General features: G+C 39.8%; 2 protein-coding genes and 1 pseudogene across 2 annotated transcripts; all 3 read right to left on the bottom strand.

Annotated features, from left to right (window-relative positions):
• Positions 1-3,705: 3,705 nt before the first annotated feature.
• Positions 3,706-6,363, bottom strand: LOC121740547. The gene is made up of 3 exons (XM_042133285.1): positions 5,826-6,363; positions 5,154-5,245; positions 3,706-4,290 (listed from the first exon to the last, which is right to left on the bottom strand). Exons 1-3 carry the CDS (start codon positions 6,073-6,075, stop codon positions 3,706-3,708), a joined length of 927 nt encoding a protein of 308 aa, XP_041989219.1. The 5' UTR covers positions 6,076-6,363.
• Positions 6,364-8,935: 2,572 nt separating this feature from the next.
• Positions 8,936-10,436, bottom strand: LOC121740223. Its single transcript, XM_042132861.1, has 2 exons — positions 9,910-10,436; positions 8,936-9,815 (listed from the first exon to the last, which is right to left on the bottom strand). The coding sequence occupies exons 1-2, from the start codon at positions 10,381-10,383 to the stop codon at positions 9,222-9,224; spliced, it is 1,068 nt and encodes a 355-aa protein (XP_041988795.1). The 5' UTR covers positions 10,384-10,436; the 3' UTR covers positions 8,936-9,221.
• Positions 10,437-12,440: 2,004 nt separating this feature from the next.
• Positions 12,441-14,476, bottom strand: LOC121740546 (annotated as a pseudogene).
• Positions 14,477-15,058: the final 582 nt, after the last annotated feature.

The following is a 15,058-nucleotide window of genomic DNA, read 5'->3' as shown; positions in this document are numbered from 1 at the left end:
TTGATCTATGTCTGTGGAATTGACTCTTAGACACGAATGGATGAAGTGGATTTACTAATAATTTGAAAACTGACTTTTTTTTTGCATAAATGGAGGCTTTAGGACCGGGGAAATGTGAATTCTATGTATAGCTAGCTGATAAGAATGTAAGTTACAAGATTCGTTCAAATTGTAAGGATAATATTAATATTTGCCCTTATGTTGTAAAATGTAAGCCACTTCATCCACTCATGTCCTCAACTATCTCAATCTGTAATCAAATGAGATCTCATTCTCTCTAAGTGTTGAAAAAAAGACAGAGGTTTTAAGCGTCAATTTATACTAGCGCAGAGTTGAAGTGCATCAAGTGTCTTACCAAAAACTGGACATATCAAATTCAACCTTAACTCCAAAGTGTAACGCACGCATTACTTCTGCGATTCTGCGCGAGACCAATCAGCGTTAGTCGCGCCGCGCGCGCAGACGCGCAAAGTCGCGAGAATACGCGCGTCTTTGTAAAATCTCAGAAGTAATGTGAGCGTTACGCTCTGGAGTTAAGGTTGAATTTGTTGTTTACTTTTTGGCAAGTCGCTTCGATGCGCTTGGATTCTGCGCTAGTGTAATTTGACTATTAGTGATAATAGTCTTCACGATTTACGGCCAAAGTTCCTTTCGTTAAAAACGATGACGAAATTCGTTATCAAAATGTATGGTATATTTTTTTAATCTTTATTTTTTATAGAGAGTTAGTTACAAAAAGACCATGTCACTCTCGTAGAGAGATGTATGGGATTTGACATTAGTCTTCGCAAGCGAAATGTCATTTAGCTTATGTCAAACCGCATACATTTTGATAACGAATTTCGTCGTCATTTTTAACGAAAGATACTTTGTCTAAGGGGGCAGAACGTCGCTTCGCTTTGACTCTGCTATAACCCGGTCACCGAAAACTTAGAAATACGGCCATTAATTATCGCTACTTGTTTCTTACACGCGAAAATGTCGCGCTGGTATCACATACAAATATCGCGCTGGTATCATGGCTCAGTGCTTTTAAGTTCAAAAAGTTTTATTATATGTAAGTAATTCCAACTGTTTTAAGAACCGTTTTTTCCCCGAAGGGAATAAAAACGGATATTTTGGATGTAGCCAAGGCTTTCTGAGATTACACTGTGTGTATTCGACTTGAAATTGCATTGCATTTCTAGCTTCTTTCACAACCCTATCGCAGGACGCCGTATGATGGAGGTAGGTAATATTTACTGTGAAAGATAATATTACCTACATCATGCTCCTATAGCTTGACCGCTGTAAAGTCGACCCTCCCGATGGTATGCGGGACGCGGGGCGGGAGGTATGCACGGGTACACACGGCATTGTGGCCACAGAGATTTATCTCGAGACATGAGCGTACCGAGGGGTGAGTGTGGCAAATAATAGACTGATTCTATATTTATTTTTATTATAATATAATATTATTTTTATATTGTGTAGGTATATATATTAATTAAGCAACTATGTTAGAAAATGAAATAATAAATATTAATCACTAAAACTAAAATTAATATCTAAAAAAGTTGTGTAAGATTAACATTATCATCATTCATTTAGTCATTCTTCATCGGAATCATATTCAGATTCTGAGTCCGACGAAGATTCAGATGACGTTTCTTCCGATAGTTGTATAATGAACGGTCGGTACATGTCATCGTAATTTTGATCAATTAACCTATCTTGTTGTTGGTAATCGTTTTCTATTTTTATTATGTGATCCACACATTTCTTCCATTGATCCGTGGAATACTCGGCGAATATTTGTTATAGTTTATTAGACTTCTGATTTAAATTAGTACTTAATTCTGATTTACCCAATCTGTTCTTTGTATACCACATACCAATTCTATTGGGTTTAAATCTGCGTGGTATGGTGGCCAACGCAAAACTTCGTGCCCACGGCTTTTTAAAATTTCATCAATCACAATTTTTTTTTCAATGTGTATCGATTGAATGTGTTCGAATAATTGTGACCACAACATAGTCGAACTGCAAGGGATATTATGATGATTATGCATCCAAGTCAGCGTTGTTTGCTTCAACGCGGATTTTGTTGGTTTTCTATCTATTTCCACATTATGGTACGCAGCGTTATCAATTACAACTGTAGAATTAGGTGGCCAATTGAATAATAATTTATTTTCCGTCCATTTTTTAAAGTTTTCATGGTTCAAATCATCATGATACTTTTGGATTTAAAAATGAGAAGACTATCATTAACGAATCCCTGGGCACATCCAGCATGAACAACAACTAACCTTGGTCCGGCTCCAATCTCTTTCAGATGTCCTCGCTGTTTATGTTTCTTCGACTGCCAGCATGCGTAAGTGGTGTGTGAAGAATTGACACATGTTTCATCTACATACACAATATTTCTACCTTCTTCTCTATGTTTCTTTATTTTTAATAAATAATGCTGTCATTTGTTTACAATATCAGCATTTTCCATAAGAAGAGATCGCTTGCTTTGTAATTTCTTCCATTGAAACCCCATATTGTGAAGACGTTTCCTTAGAAATTCTCGTCCACAGTTCAAAATGCCATCGTCTTTTAATTCCTGCGGCATATTTTTTACTGTAGGTAGCTCTTTTGTATAATACATATTAACTTTTCGTCTTATGACACCTGTAAATATGAATAAAAATATCATAAATAGTTTGTTCATATTAAGTTTTTAAACACCAAGTTATGACCTAGATATGGTATTTATTGATTTACCTTCTGTAAAACTGTCGACTTAAATTCGCGTTTTCTCTTTTTACTCGGGTACTTGATAGTCTCTTCAGGATTCCCTGAACGACTTTGGGATAAAACTTTTTTACAGTCGTCATTGACAAGCCTCTGAAATCACCTTATTTACATTCATGTCTTCTCCTAAAAATGTGTTTTTTTTTTTAATAAATAAAAAAATATATATTAGCAAAAATTATAAATACCAACAAATAAACAACATAATATAGAAAACTTAAAGGTGGGTACAGACTGGTGAAACGTAACATGAAATGTATAATTCTGCCTTTCATTGCATGTTCGCTGCAAGCGTGGACGCATAGCGCGCTCTTAACGCGCATTCACTACGAACCTCCCGCGTTCGTCTGTTTCCGCCATTCTGCCGCGAACACGGCCCTTCGATACACGTTTTTTTCGTGCGCGTCACTTACAAAACCATAGATCACACGAAGCATGGAGTCCGAAGACCACGTTCTTGCTATGACGATTATCAGTACTTCATTATTAATAATACATCAACTCATGAAAACACGCCGAAGACCCCGACGTTGGTGGCGGACAGAATTGTATAAACGGAGAGAAGGTAGAGAACTGCTTACTGATATGAATTTTCAGCACATAAGTGGACAATACAAAAACTTTACTAGGATGACGCCAACAGACTTTGAAAATTTACTCGAGATGATTGGACCAAGAATTAGTCGAAACCATACAAATTTAAGAGCTCCAATTTCAATCCAAGATAGGCTAGCAATAACACTTCGATTTTTAGGTTCCGGGGACTCTTACACAAGTCTGCAGTATACGTTTAGAGTATCGAAACAATCCATATTCCGTGCTATTGTACCTGAAGTGTGCGCCGCAATAATGGAGGAATTAAAAGAATACATTAAGGTACGTATTATGAAAATCTTTATTTATGTTTAGAAGTGTCTTTATTTATCACATTAAATCATTAAAGTCATCCATAGAAGACGTGTAAGACTCTTGTGAAGAGACCGACAAGGGCGGCTGGTTGGTTGGATAGTCAGTAGTATCTTCATTTCTTGCCGTAGTATAGCCATAGGGTCCCGCTTCGTTTGTGCCCGATGGTGGTCCGGCCGATGTTGAGGGACGATTAGAATATCCGGTCAGATCCACACAGTTCTGTCTTGCCCTGGATAAATAGTCATCTTGGTGTGAACCATATGCATGGTTATTTTGATGACGCCACGATTCATAATATCCCCTGTCAGCTTTCATAATTATTTCAAAAATTGCATGTTCGACCGAAGTCCTAGTTTGTGGAGAATAACTAGTCATTTTAGCCCCTATAAAGGAAGCGAAACTTTTCGTTGTATCAGAAATACCTATCGAATTGTCCAATTTGTTGGCTGTTGTTTTCAGTATTCCCATCACATCTGAGAGCACATTGTCATCCCTCCTGGTTTGTTTAGCGCTCTTTGGACTACATTCATTTGGTAGTACTGGAGGGGTGAACACATTTTGGTCGGCAGTGTTTTCCAAGTCCGAGCGATGAAGTGACTCCTAAAAATGCAAAAAATAATTAATTGTTTTCTTTTTAGATACCAACGACAGCCGAAGCCTGGTTGAAGATAAGCAAGGAGTTTGAAGACCGGTGGAACTTTCCACACTGTTCAGGGGCATTAGACGGAAAGCACGTTATACTTGAAGCACCTATCAAAAGCGGAACCGAGTTCTATAATTATAAACAAAATTTTAGCATCGTTTTGTTTGCTCTAGTTGATGCAGATTATAATTTTCTATTCGTAGACGTGGGATGCCAAGGGAGAATTTCAGATGGCGGAGTTTTCAAAGATACCACATTATATGATATGATAGAGAATCACACAATAAACCTGCCATCGCCGCGTCCACTCCCCGATAGAAATATTTCCATCCCATATTTTTTTGTAGGCGATAGTGCCTTTGCTTTAAGTGAAAACTTGATGAAACCATATGGTGGGACACCTCCAAAGGGTTCATCGAAGAGAATATTTAATTACCGATTAAGTAGAGCTAGACGGATTGTTGAGAACGTATTTGGAATTATATCGTCTGTGTTCAGAGTTTTAAGAAAACCAATGCTTTTACAGCCTGATAATGCTGAATTGGTAGTTATGGCAATCGTTCTTCTACATAATTATTTGAAACGTCATTCTAGAAACGTGTTCATAACTCCAGGATTAGTTGATCAGGAGGTAGAAGGAATTTTAAATGAAGGTTCGTGGAGGCGAAATAATGACGACATGACATCATTACTGCCCATAAGAAATATTCCCAGACGATCACCTGCACATCTAAATGCTATTAGAGATGAATTGGCTGATTATTTTACGAAAGAAGGAAAGGTTTCTTGGCAAGACAGATGTTCATAGAATAATCCATACCGTATTTTTTCTCTTTCTCGGTGTGTTCCTGTCGTCTAAGAACTTCAAAGCATCATAGGCAAACCATCGACTTATGTATGTTTCCGAGGCACCTGCAACCGAGTAATACAAAGTTAATTGTTTAGGATAAATAAATAATGTAGCTGAAACATGAGGTTTGAATTCCTTTTTCTCGTTTTTGCATCGAAATTGGTCCATCCGTTTAAGCGCTACGATGCTACAGACAGACAGGCCCACAGTTTTAGGGGTCAGACTTATAACACCCCTCGTTTTACGTCAGAAGTAAACAATTACACATTCTCGTGGTATTTTTTATACACTTACATTACCACTTACATTACAATACAGGCTGTCCCGTAAATAGTACGACATACTGCCAGAGGTTAAAGTACTCATCAATACGAACAACTTTTACTATGGGACCAACTTCGAAATCGCGAAAAAAAATCAGCTGTGGCAGTATGTCGTAGTATTTACGGGACATCCTGTATGTCTTTATCTACCATTATACTTTATGTAGATACTATGTGGTTAATGTTGCTGGTTTCACAATGTTATAGATTTAAATACCAAAATTTTACACTAATTAATGTGATTACCTACTGTTTGTTAATCTTTATAAATGAAGAAAAAAAAAACAATAATAATACAAACATTAATCATTATTCTTACCTTTTCCTGTCCCCTTTGATTTTTTTTCCTTCAGCTTTTCGCGGCGGTATGAAGAGAGAAGACTAACAATTTTGTTGTTGCATTTTTCTACAGTCATTGACATCAACTTTGCGATTTCCGACCACGCATCTTGCTTAAGATTTTTCTTAAAATAGTTTTCATTTTGTGGGTTCCACAAAATTTCACGAACTCTGTACGCATCTATCAAGCAAAATGCTTTTTCCTCACTCCACGCAGTGTCGTCCTCCATGTTCGTTGCGTGCACGTGTTGATTTCAAAACGACCGTCCACGTTGGCTGCTCCGCGCACACTGCGCGCCCCTTTGTGTTCGTTCGAAAAACCGACAAATCACGGATCGCTCCGCGCGCGGCTTGTAATGCTCGTAGCGTGCGCGTGAAATGCACATTTCGCGCGCACAAGACGTCCAAACTATGAGAAATTGTTACAAAGTGTGTTACCTTTCATGATACATTGCAGCAATGTGTACGGTGAATTCTTTCATTGCATGACACATTGCATGTTACGTTTCACCAGTCTGTACCCACCATAATAAATAATCACCTGACGAAGACGCCAATTACAATTTTTTCCTTTGAAAATAATTCGCTACATTCAATAGCATTATCTTTGCTTGACTTTTTAACTTTTTATTACTTAGACTTGGTAATTCCATATTTATTGTTGGATGTAACTAAGTAAAATAATCGCATGTGTAGCGGGCACAATGCTTTAACTGCGCGAGCTCTAGCTGCGTACGTTATTCGACGTCGGTGGCCAACATCGGACTGATTGATTGGTTGAGCGCTACCCGCCCCCGCGTCCCGCGGACCATCGGGAGGGTAGACTTTACAGCGGTCAAGCTATTATAGTGCTCCCATCTTGAACATTTTCAGTATCTCTTCTCGCATAAGCACGGACTCTTTGGTTTGCAATTTTATCAGATTTTTTGAGGATGCTGGCATAAGTGGGGTCGTCTTTGTAAAGGGAATGATCATTCCTTTTAAGTATTTCATATATAATTTGCAGCCCATTAGGCCTCCCATTTGTTGATAAAAAACGTTAGGCGTCCCGCCAGTTGTGGCTTCCGGGAATAGTCAATAGGGTTTTGTCTTATATCGTGATCTAGGCGACGAGGAGAGCTTCTTTCGTACTTTCCCTTTTTCTTATCATCCTGCTTCGCTTCGTTCGACTCTCGGAAGTCTCTGTTGCTTGAGGATCATGAATAATTGGGCTGAATTTTCTTTTTCTTGAGTTGTTGATACTTACGAGCTTGAAAAGTTGTGGACTCTCTGTCACTCTGGCGTTAAAGCCATTCGTTTTTTTTTTTTTTTTTTAATGAAATGAGGGGGCAAACGAGCAAACGGGTCACCTGATGGTAAGCAACTTCCGTCGCCCATGGACACTCGCAGCATCAGAAGAGCTGCAGGTGCGTTGCCGGCCTTCTAAGGGGTAATAGGGGAGGGTAGGGAAGGGAATAGGGGAGGGTACGGAAGGGAATAGGGGTGGGTACGGAAGGAAATAGGGGAGGGTAGGGAAAGGAAAAGGGTAGGGGATTGGGCCTCCGGTAAACTCACTTACTCGGCGAAACACAGCGGAAGCGCTGTTTCACGCCGGTTTTCTGTGAGGACGTGGTATCTCTCCGGTCGAGCCAGCCCATTCGTGCCGAAGCATGGCTCTCCCACGTCGTGCCTTTGGATGACGGAAAAAACTTATAAAATTGCCATTTTGTTTAAAGGTTTCCGAAAGATTTTTCTTTTTGAAGAAACTGATTCTTCAAAAAGATGAGTTGGTGGTGGTGGGTTGATGGTGGGATTCTATGTAAAATACCATGCATAACCTTTGAAGGAGATTTATACACAGAAAGTCTAAATGCAATTTATTCTGCGCGACGACCACGTACGTACTGGTGTAAATCATCGCTGGATTTTCTAAATTCTGTGTCCTGTCCGGTAATTATTTACTATAGCCTCGTTAAGACTTAAGAGTCTTAGGCTACTTACACACGGCGCCGCAGCGGCAGCGGCACCGTCACCACTCATCCTTGTATTTCTATGGTACCTTTCACACGCCGCCACCGCCGCGGCATCAAGAATCGCCGCCGCGCAGCCGCGGTGTGTTAGGAGCCTTACAAGTTAGAGTTAATCTCCGCAGCGATGTTAGTTAGTGCCTCCTTGTTGTCTCTTTTGAAATAGTAGGCCTTGCGTTAGTACTAGGTACACTTACAGCACCCAAAGTCAGATCATATTTTACACTCTGGTCACAACTTACATCCCTATTCCCTAACACTGTTTGAACTACATATTTAGATTGTTATAAAAAGTGTGATAAACTGGATGGCGGTATGAAATGCAACAATTCAAGAAGATCTTTCTTCTTTTTTCAGCGATGGCTAATGGCTTTTCCAGTGCATCTAGGTGTGTTATGGTCGTTGATTGCCGTTTTTTTACACCGACTTCATTAAAGAGGACTTCTTCATTATTAGAATACTTGTAGAAAAATGAAAATTGATGAAGTTTCTGGAATTTCAACCACCGAATTTTCAACCATTCTACCTAAGCGAAATTTTTCGGTTTGTTATATTTTTTCCAGTGATTTAGAGGAAAAAAATCCCTACCTGTCATTCTTATTACTTTAAATAGTTGTTTTTTGCGACACATGTGGACTACATGATTACTTTTTTTTTAGTCAAATTTTTTTTTTAAAAGTACAGCAAGCAAGATCCAATTTCTTGGGGTTTGAGGCATCTGACTCGTCCCAAACAAACATGTAGGCATCATCTGTTCCCATGTTGTGAATCCCAAAGCAAAAATCCAAAGCTGTCTTTTGTAATACACAATTCCAGTGCGCCTAGCATGCGCCATCGAGTAGATTTTGTCTACATGTTTTCTCATTGTTTGATGGTTTGTCTCTTCATCTCTATTGACCCTAACATGACATACATTTTTTCTATTGTAGATGTCGTCAAAATTAGCGAACCTAACATGACAACAAATTTTTATCGAGTTTTGTCGAGATTTTGACATACTTAATGAGAAGAGTAGTTTTTAACTACACTCGAGAGTGAGATATCTCGTTGGGGGCTGTCCATTAATCACGTGATGTTTTTTTTTGGCATTTTTTGACCCCCCCTCCCCCTTGGTGATACGTGGTGAGGTTTAAGACTACCCCTCCCCCCTCCCCCCTATATCACGTGTATTTTTTCGTATCTGCAAAGAATCTACTTTTTATTTATAAAAAAATACTGGTATAAGTATCATCTAATTTTATTATAGAAAATTAAAGACTACTATAATAAACGTTCAGAGGTAGACAGAAAGGTTGCAGTTTGTTTTTGACTGACATAAAAATAATGAAAGAAATGCGAAAAAGTTTTTTGTACTAGTACATGAACATTATTTAATGTACAATATTTTCGGACCACGGATTAGCAAGACTTTCTTCAACACCAATAACTGGATAAGCATCTTGCAAGTCAACATCGGTTTCATCAAGTTGAAGTTGAAGATCAACATCGGTTTCATCAAGCCACTCGGCGTCATCATTTTCGCGCACTACGCAGAGAATCTCTCTCGATCTACCGTTCGATCGTCGCGTGAGGATGCGGGAAGGACGAACACTGTGCATCTCTGGAGTATTATATTGCTTGTGACAAAAATTCACATGTTCCTTAGCTTTTTTCTTTGTACAGAAGTACAATGCACACCGCTGGCATGTCCTTTCTAAAAGTATCTGCCGATCCTTCTGCAGGCTAGGACAATACAGGTCATAAATCAATTTTCCGAAGCCTTCATACGTTGGAGTAATTTCAAGAGACCGACGCAGAAGAAATGGAGCAAACGTCTTGCCATCATGCTCTTGAGGCTTTGGAATATATAGGCCTCTGGATGACTGCAAAATCGGGTAAGGAGGAATAAGGAAGCGTTCCGACAGAATGGATCGTATAGAACTCCGCATATGTCCACAGCAAGCGCGATCGTCACACTTCACCACCTGGTGATGATATTAAAATATTTTAATTGTATTGTCATATTAGTTAAGAAATATAAATGATAAAATAAAAATAGGTGACATTTTAATAATATACCTGTAGCAAATATTGACTCTCTCGTACATGTTCGCTATACCACTGCTGGGAGGGCAGATCCGGAATAAAACTTTCAGCACTGTCATCTGGCTCTACATACTCTGCTACGACGCCATGACCGTCAATAACCATATTACTCCATACTTCTGCGAGAACTTCACCAGCCTTCTGAAAGTTCTTTTTTTCAAGGTCATGGTCTTTGGTTCTCCCTTGTTCATCCAAATGGGTTCCATAAGAATCATGCGGAAGTATGAGTCCAGATAATTCCCGGCTTAAAGGCGCCATTCTTCTCTCGACGCGATTGAACGCGCTTCTGCCAGGTGCATTCGTAAAGATAAATATTGCATCTAGATCATGCTTAACAAAGTTGTGTATGGCATGGGAAATAACCTTTGGATATCTCGGGTTTTCGTCGGGTCCTCCATCAGACGAAATCAAAACAACTGGTTTCAGGCGTCCTTCTTCATCCCGCATGATTTCCTTGAAATTGCTGAAAGTAGCAAGCTTATTAAAGTCCACAGCATGAGTAGAAGCTGTCGAGGAGGAATGTTTGCCACTTCTAATCGCCACGTATGTTGGCCCTGAGTACGTTACTGCTTCAGCACGGCCCATTTCATTTTCTTTTATGATGCACCCAGCGTATACACTAGGGATCAATTTGTGCTTCGTAGCAATCACCCAATCATGATCAGGCAATGAGACACGATATTCGACATGCATCAGGAGAGGAGCTTGTTTATTTGCCGCTGTCAAGCCTATAGGCACCCGAGCTTTGTCATCTTGCGACAGAAAAAATACTTGGTTTGGTCCAAGAATAGATGCTAGCGTTTCTAAGGATCTTATTGTGGCGACACAAAAATGTTGATCGACGTGAGCTTTATGGTGATCTGCCTCAGGGCGACTCAATTTGAAAGGCACAGTGACTACATGTCTTTTACCCTCCATGGTGGTATAATTTCTTGGGAGCAATTGAAGGTACGTGCCACTTCTCGAGATTTCAAATCCGTGCTCATTTAGCTTCTTATGGAGGTCAGTTAGTGTTCGGCAACTGCGAACAATTTCTGAGCGACGTCGTTCCTCTGCAGAAGCACCAAACATAGCCAAATCGACAATAGTTTTTAGCAATAGCGGTTGTTGCTCTTCCAAGCGTGGGCGACCTGGTGTAGAGCGCGTCTTAAGAAGACTAGCTACTGTTGGACTCTGATTGCAAGCAAGTTGAATCTTTGATTGTATTGATAATCTATGTGACCGAGAGTGACGCATATGTTGCTCCTTTTTCCGCAGTTCTTTTTTGCATTTATCAATTTCTTGGCGCAGTTTCATTACATCACGAGTCTTATCTTCACTAGCGCCCAGAGAATCCCTACGACGGACAGCCAAGTCCAGTTCCATCTGAAGAAGGGAGATCTGATTCTTCAACTTATCCTGTGCTGGAGTAACACGTACAGGCTGCAATATAGACCTGCTTGCAGTTGGAGTATCTGGTGAATCTTGTGCAGGAGCAGCATGTACAGGCTGCGGTATAGAGCTGCTTGCACTTGGTGTGCGTCCAATGGACGCATGCTAGAGGCACAGTGCTCAACACGGGAGTAGGTAAGGTTTTCATTAAGTTAAAGGTGATTAGTTGATTACAGTGATGTCAGTTGATGATTTTGCCAAAGCTGCAGTGCCGTAAATAGCCTTATTTGCGCCCTGTGCGAGCTTCTATATAACTGCACCTTTGTTTTTTAACCGACTTCCAAAAAGAAAGAGGTTATAATATGTTCGGCTGTGGATATTTTTCGTCTACATTGGGAAACATCTCTGGGGCGCAGCGGGAACTTATCGGGAGCAATTCGAAAAATAAGGATCTGTTTTTTCTGGCCATTCTTGCGCCCCCTACGAGTTTTCGCTCTGTGCCTGGGCACAGGTGGCACCGCCCTATTTACGGCACTGCAAAGCTGTATCGTCTTTTAATCCCTGTCTGGCACTGTCTGCTTTCCTCTGGTGTAATTCTTGTTCACGTTGCAACTCTTGTTTTAGCTATTCACTTATGTCTGGTATAATGAGGCTCATGTTGGGCAGAGCTAGAGTGCAGGAGCGTTCCTTGACTGTGGTAATAGGTTATTATTTCTCCTAAAGTCTTCCTGTAGAAGGCGGGCTCTAACAGTTTCACTAGTCAAGTTATGTTGCAAATTCAACGCCTCGAGTCCTGACACCAACGTATCGTACTCCTGAGGAAGTCCGCTTAGTAGTAGTTCTGCAACTTCTTTGTCGTCAACAGTTCTTCCTATATCTGGGGGAAGTACGTACAAAACGACATAGTGTTTTCATTTTTAATCATAACTCTTTATTTTAAAAAGCTACAATCATCATCCATACAAAACAATCATCATTGGTTCATTAACATAATGTTTATGCATCTTATTATCAAATAGGAACGATAGAAAAAATAATATTGAGATCAATCAAAACATCTAGCAAAAACCATTTTGTCCATACTGTCAGGACAAAATGACATACACAATACGGACATTATGACATACATAAAATTATAAGCATAGTTCACAAACAAAGTTCTTTGTTTTCTTCGGAACATCAGCGCATGATGCATGAGCCCAACGAGAACACTCAAGACACCTCAGCCAACACTCGCCGGGCTTAGATCGTGAATAAAGATCGTTGCAATAAATACACGGACAGTCATCATCATCATCTACATCTGATAACAAAGCATTTTCATGAGAGCTTTCATCATCACTGTCAATTTTTTTCTCTACTTTTTTCTTTTTTCTGCTAGACTTTTTCGCTTTCATTTCTTGCTTGCCTGAGGTAGATGGTATTTCAAAAAGAGTCTTTTTTACTTTCCTTTTCTTTAGGTGGAGCTTTTGGTGTGTTTGCATCTTTGAGTTCTATTATGTTAGGAGTGGATGTTAAATGCCAGTGGTGTTTTCGGGGTTTCTGTTTTCGTATACCTTGGCCCTGAATGTACGGCCCTTGTGGCGCTGGTGAAATGGTCTCCACGGGAAATAGCAATGAACCTTTAGCTTTTTGCTCCATAGAAGAATCAGGTCTCTCGTCGGGTGCTGCCTCTGCATTTACCGTATTTGGCTCCATAGAAGAACCAGGTCTATTGTCATTATCAGTTGCTTCTCCATCCATCTCCAAGATTGAAGGACTGGGGGTCGCCTCTGCATTTATGACATGTTGTTCTATCGAAGAATCAGGTATTTGCCCATCATCAGTTGCATCTTCTTCATGCATTTGGAGCGCCGAAGGAGGAGCATTTGCAAGAGTTTGAGCAACGTCAGTTTGATTATTCAACGGAATATTAGTTGTTTCTGCTGGTGCAAACATATAATCTGGAAAAAATTCTGGGCCATAGTCCTGTTTTTTTAAATCCATTTGTAGCGTTCTGTATCGTTGCACTTTTACCGTAAGCTTCAGTAAGCTGTCCAATTTGTAAGTGAGTGACTACTCGCCCTGGATGATTCTTTAACCATTTAGATATTTCTTGATGAAAATAGGTTTTGAGAGGTCCAAAAATACTCACGTCTAATGGCTGCATCCGGTGTGTGCAATGCGGTGGCAGACAGAGCATTGCAATACCATTCTCTTTAGCATAGGTCACTGCTTCGAAAATTTTGTGACTAGCATGACCATCACACACAAGTAGGACTGGATAGTCAATACTGGATTTTGTATGTTTTTGAAAATGCTTCAACCATTTCACAAATAGCTCAGCATTCATCCATCCACTCTCTTGTGCTAGTCCTAGTGTGCCAGTAGGAGCTTCGTCCACTAGTTCGTTCTTCATGTTTTTACGAGGGAAAATCATACAAGGCGGTATGAACGAGCCAATTGCATTTGTACAACAGACCACTGTTACATTCGAACCTCTCTCGGCACTCGTAAGGCTGCCGACTTGCTTTCTACCTTTAGTGGCAATAATTTTTTGTGGTTTTTGTACTGTAGTCAGGCCTGATTCGTCTACATTGTAGATGCGATGTGGTGGAAAATTGTAATCATTTACAAGTTTTTGATACTCTTGAAAAAACTTTGCCACCTGTGGTTTATTAAATGCTTGAGCTCTAGCTGCTGAAGTAGCTTCAGGGGTACGCAGAGAAATGTCCTGGTTCCTTTTAAGAAAGCCATCAAGCCATTCTTGCCCAGCACGTTTTTTTTCTTTGTTGAAATTATGCTTTATCCCATTCATCTCCGCCAAATTAAAAGCAAGTTCTTGAACTGCTTTTCGCGTTAATCCAAAAAGTCTAGTTTCCAGGAACTTTATGTGGTCAACCAATTCCCTTTCAATTTCAGGAGTAAAGATACACTTAAAACTTCCTAAGCCTTTAGTATTAGGCAGTATAGTTTTGTTCGCATTTAATGCATGTCTTCTAAGCGTAGCTTGTGGAACACCAAAAGTTTTTGATGCTGCCAGCCATCCCATCCTATTTGCTTGAACTGCTTCAATTGCTTTTTTCATAGATTCTTGACTCCAAGCCTGACGGTTGGTTGTTCTCTTATAGTCACGTGGCATTGTACCTGAGTAATATTAATAATTTATTAAAAAACATTATCTGTTAGAATATCGAGAACGGACAAAATGACATACTATGTCATTTTGTCCGATTTGTGGGTATGTCATTTTGTCCTACAGACCTTGAAAACAAAAACAAATTCACGATTTCTCGAAAACACAGATTCTCGTATTAAAACCTACTGATATTACAAGCCAATATACTAATGCTACGAACTGAGTAATATCCTTCATGAAACTATGCACAAAACTTACCAGGAACAAGCAGAAATCCATGTAAACAAAAAACTTTTACGACCGTCAAATACTTGTTGGACCAATAGCGCTTGAAGTCTCGCAGGTTTCCAAACATGGCGGCCGTCACGTGCAGTAATGTCAAACACCGCGCTACAGCGCGCCAATTTTGAATAAAGCCCGATGTGTCATTTTGTCCATATATGTCATTTTGTACGTATTTCCCCTAATTGTTGTACTGTTGTCATGACTGCATCAATGTATTCAGCCATGGATTTAAACTCTGTGTAAGTCATGTGATGCAATTTTCTTAGTAGCACTACTCGGCGAAATAGTCCTTTATCCTCAAAAGTTTTCTCCAGATTGTTCCAGGCTTCCTTTGCTGTTGTAGCGTTG

This window comes from Aricia agestis, chromosome 3 (assembly GCF_905147365.1).
Source record: "Aricia agestis chromosome 3, ilAriAges1.1, whole genome shotgun sequence".
NCBI classification, from domain to species: Eukaryota; Metazoa; Arthropoda; class Insecta; order Lepidoptera; family Lycaenidae; genus Aricia; species Aricia agestis.
Note: the sequence above shows the minus strand (reverse complement) of the source record. Positions and strands in the feature narration are given on the sequence as shown.

What these genes read in the sequence shown, in the direction of transcription:
- LOC121740547 (XM_042133285.1), bottom strand. Translation starts at nt 6,075, where the DNA reads ATGGAGGACGACACTGCGTGGAGTGAGGAAAAAGCATTTTGCTTGATA. An exon ending in ATCAAAGGGGACAGGAAAAG is followed by an intron (nt 5,246 to 5,825) that starts GTAAGAATAATG and finishes ACTCGGTTGCAG; the next exon opens with GTGCCTCGGAAACATACATA. An exon ending in CGAGAAAGAGAAAAAATACG is followed by an intron (nt 4,291 to 5,153) that starts GTATGGATTATT and finishes TTGCATTTTTAG; the next exon opens with GAGTCACTTCATCGCTCGGA.
- LOC121740223 (XM_042132861.1), bottom strand. Translation starts at nt 10,383, where the DNA reads ATGCGGGATGAAGAAGGACGCCTGAAACCAGTTGTTTTGATTTCGTCT. An exon ending in AGAGTCAATATTTGCTACAG is followed by an intron (nt 9,816 to 9,909) that starts GTATATTATTAA and finishes TATCATCACCAG; the next exon opens with GTGGTGAAGTGTGACGATCG.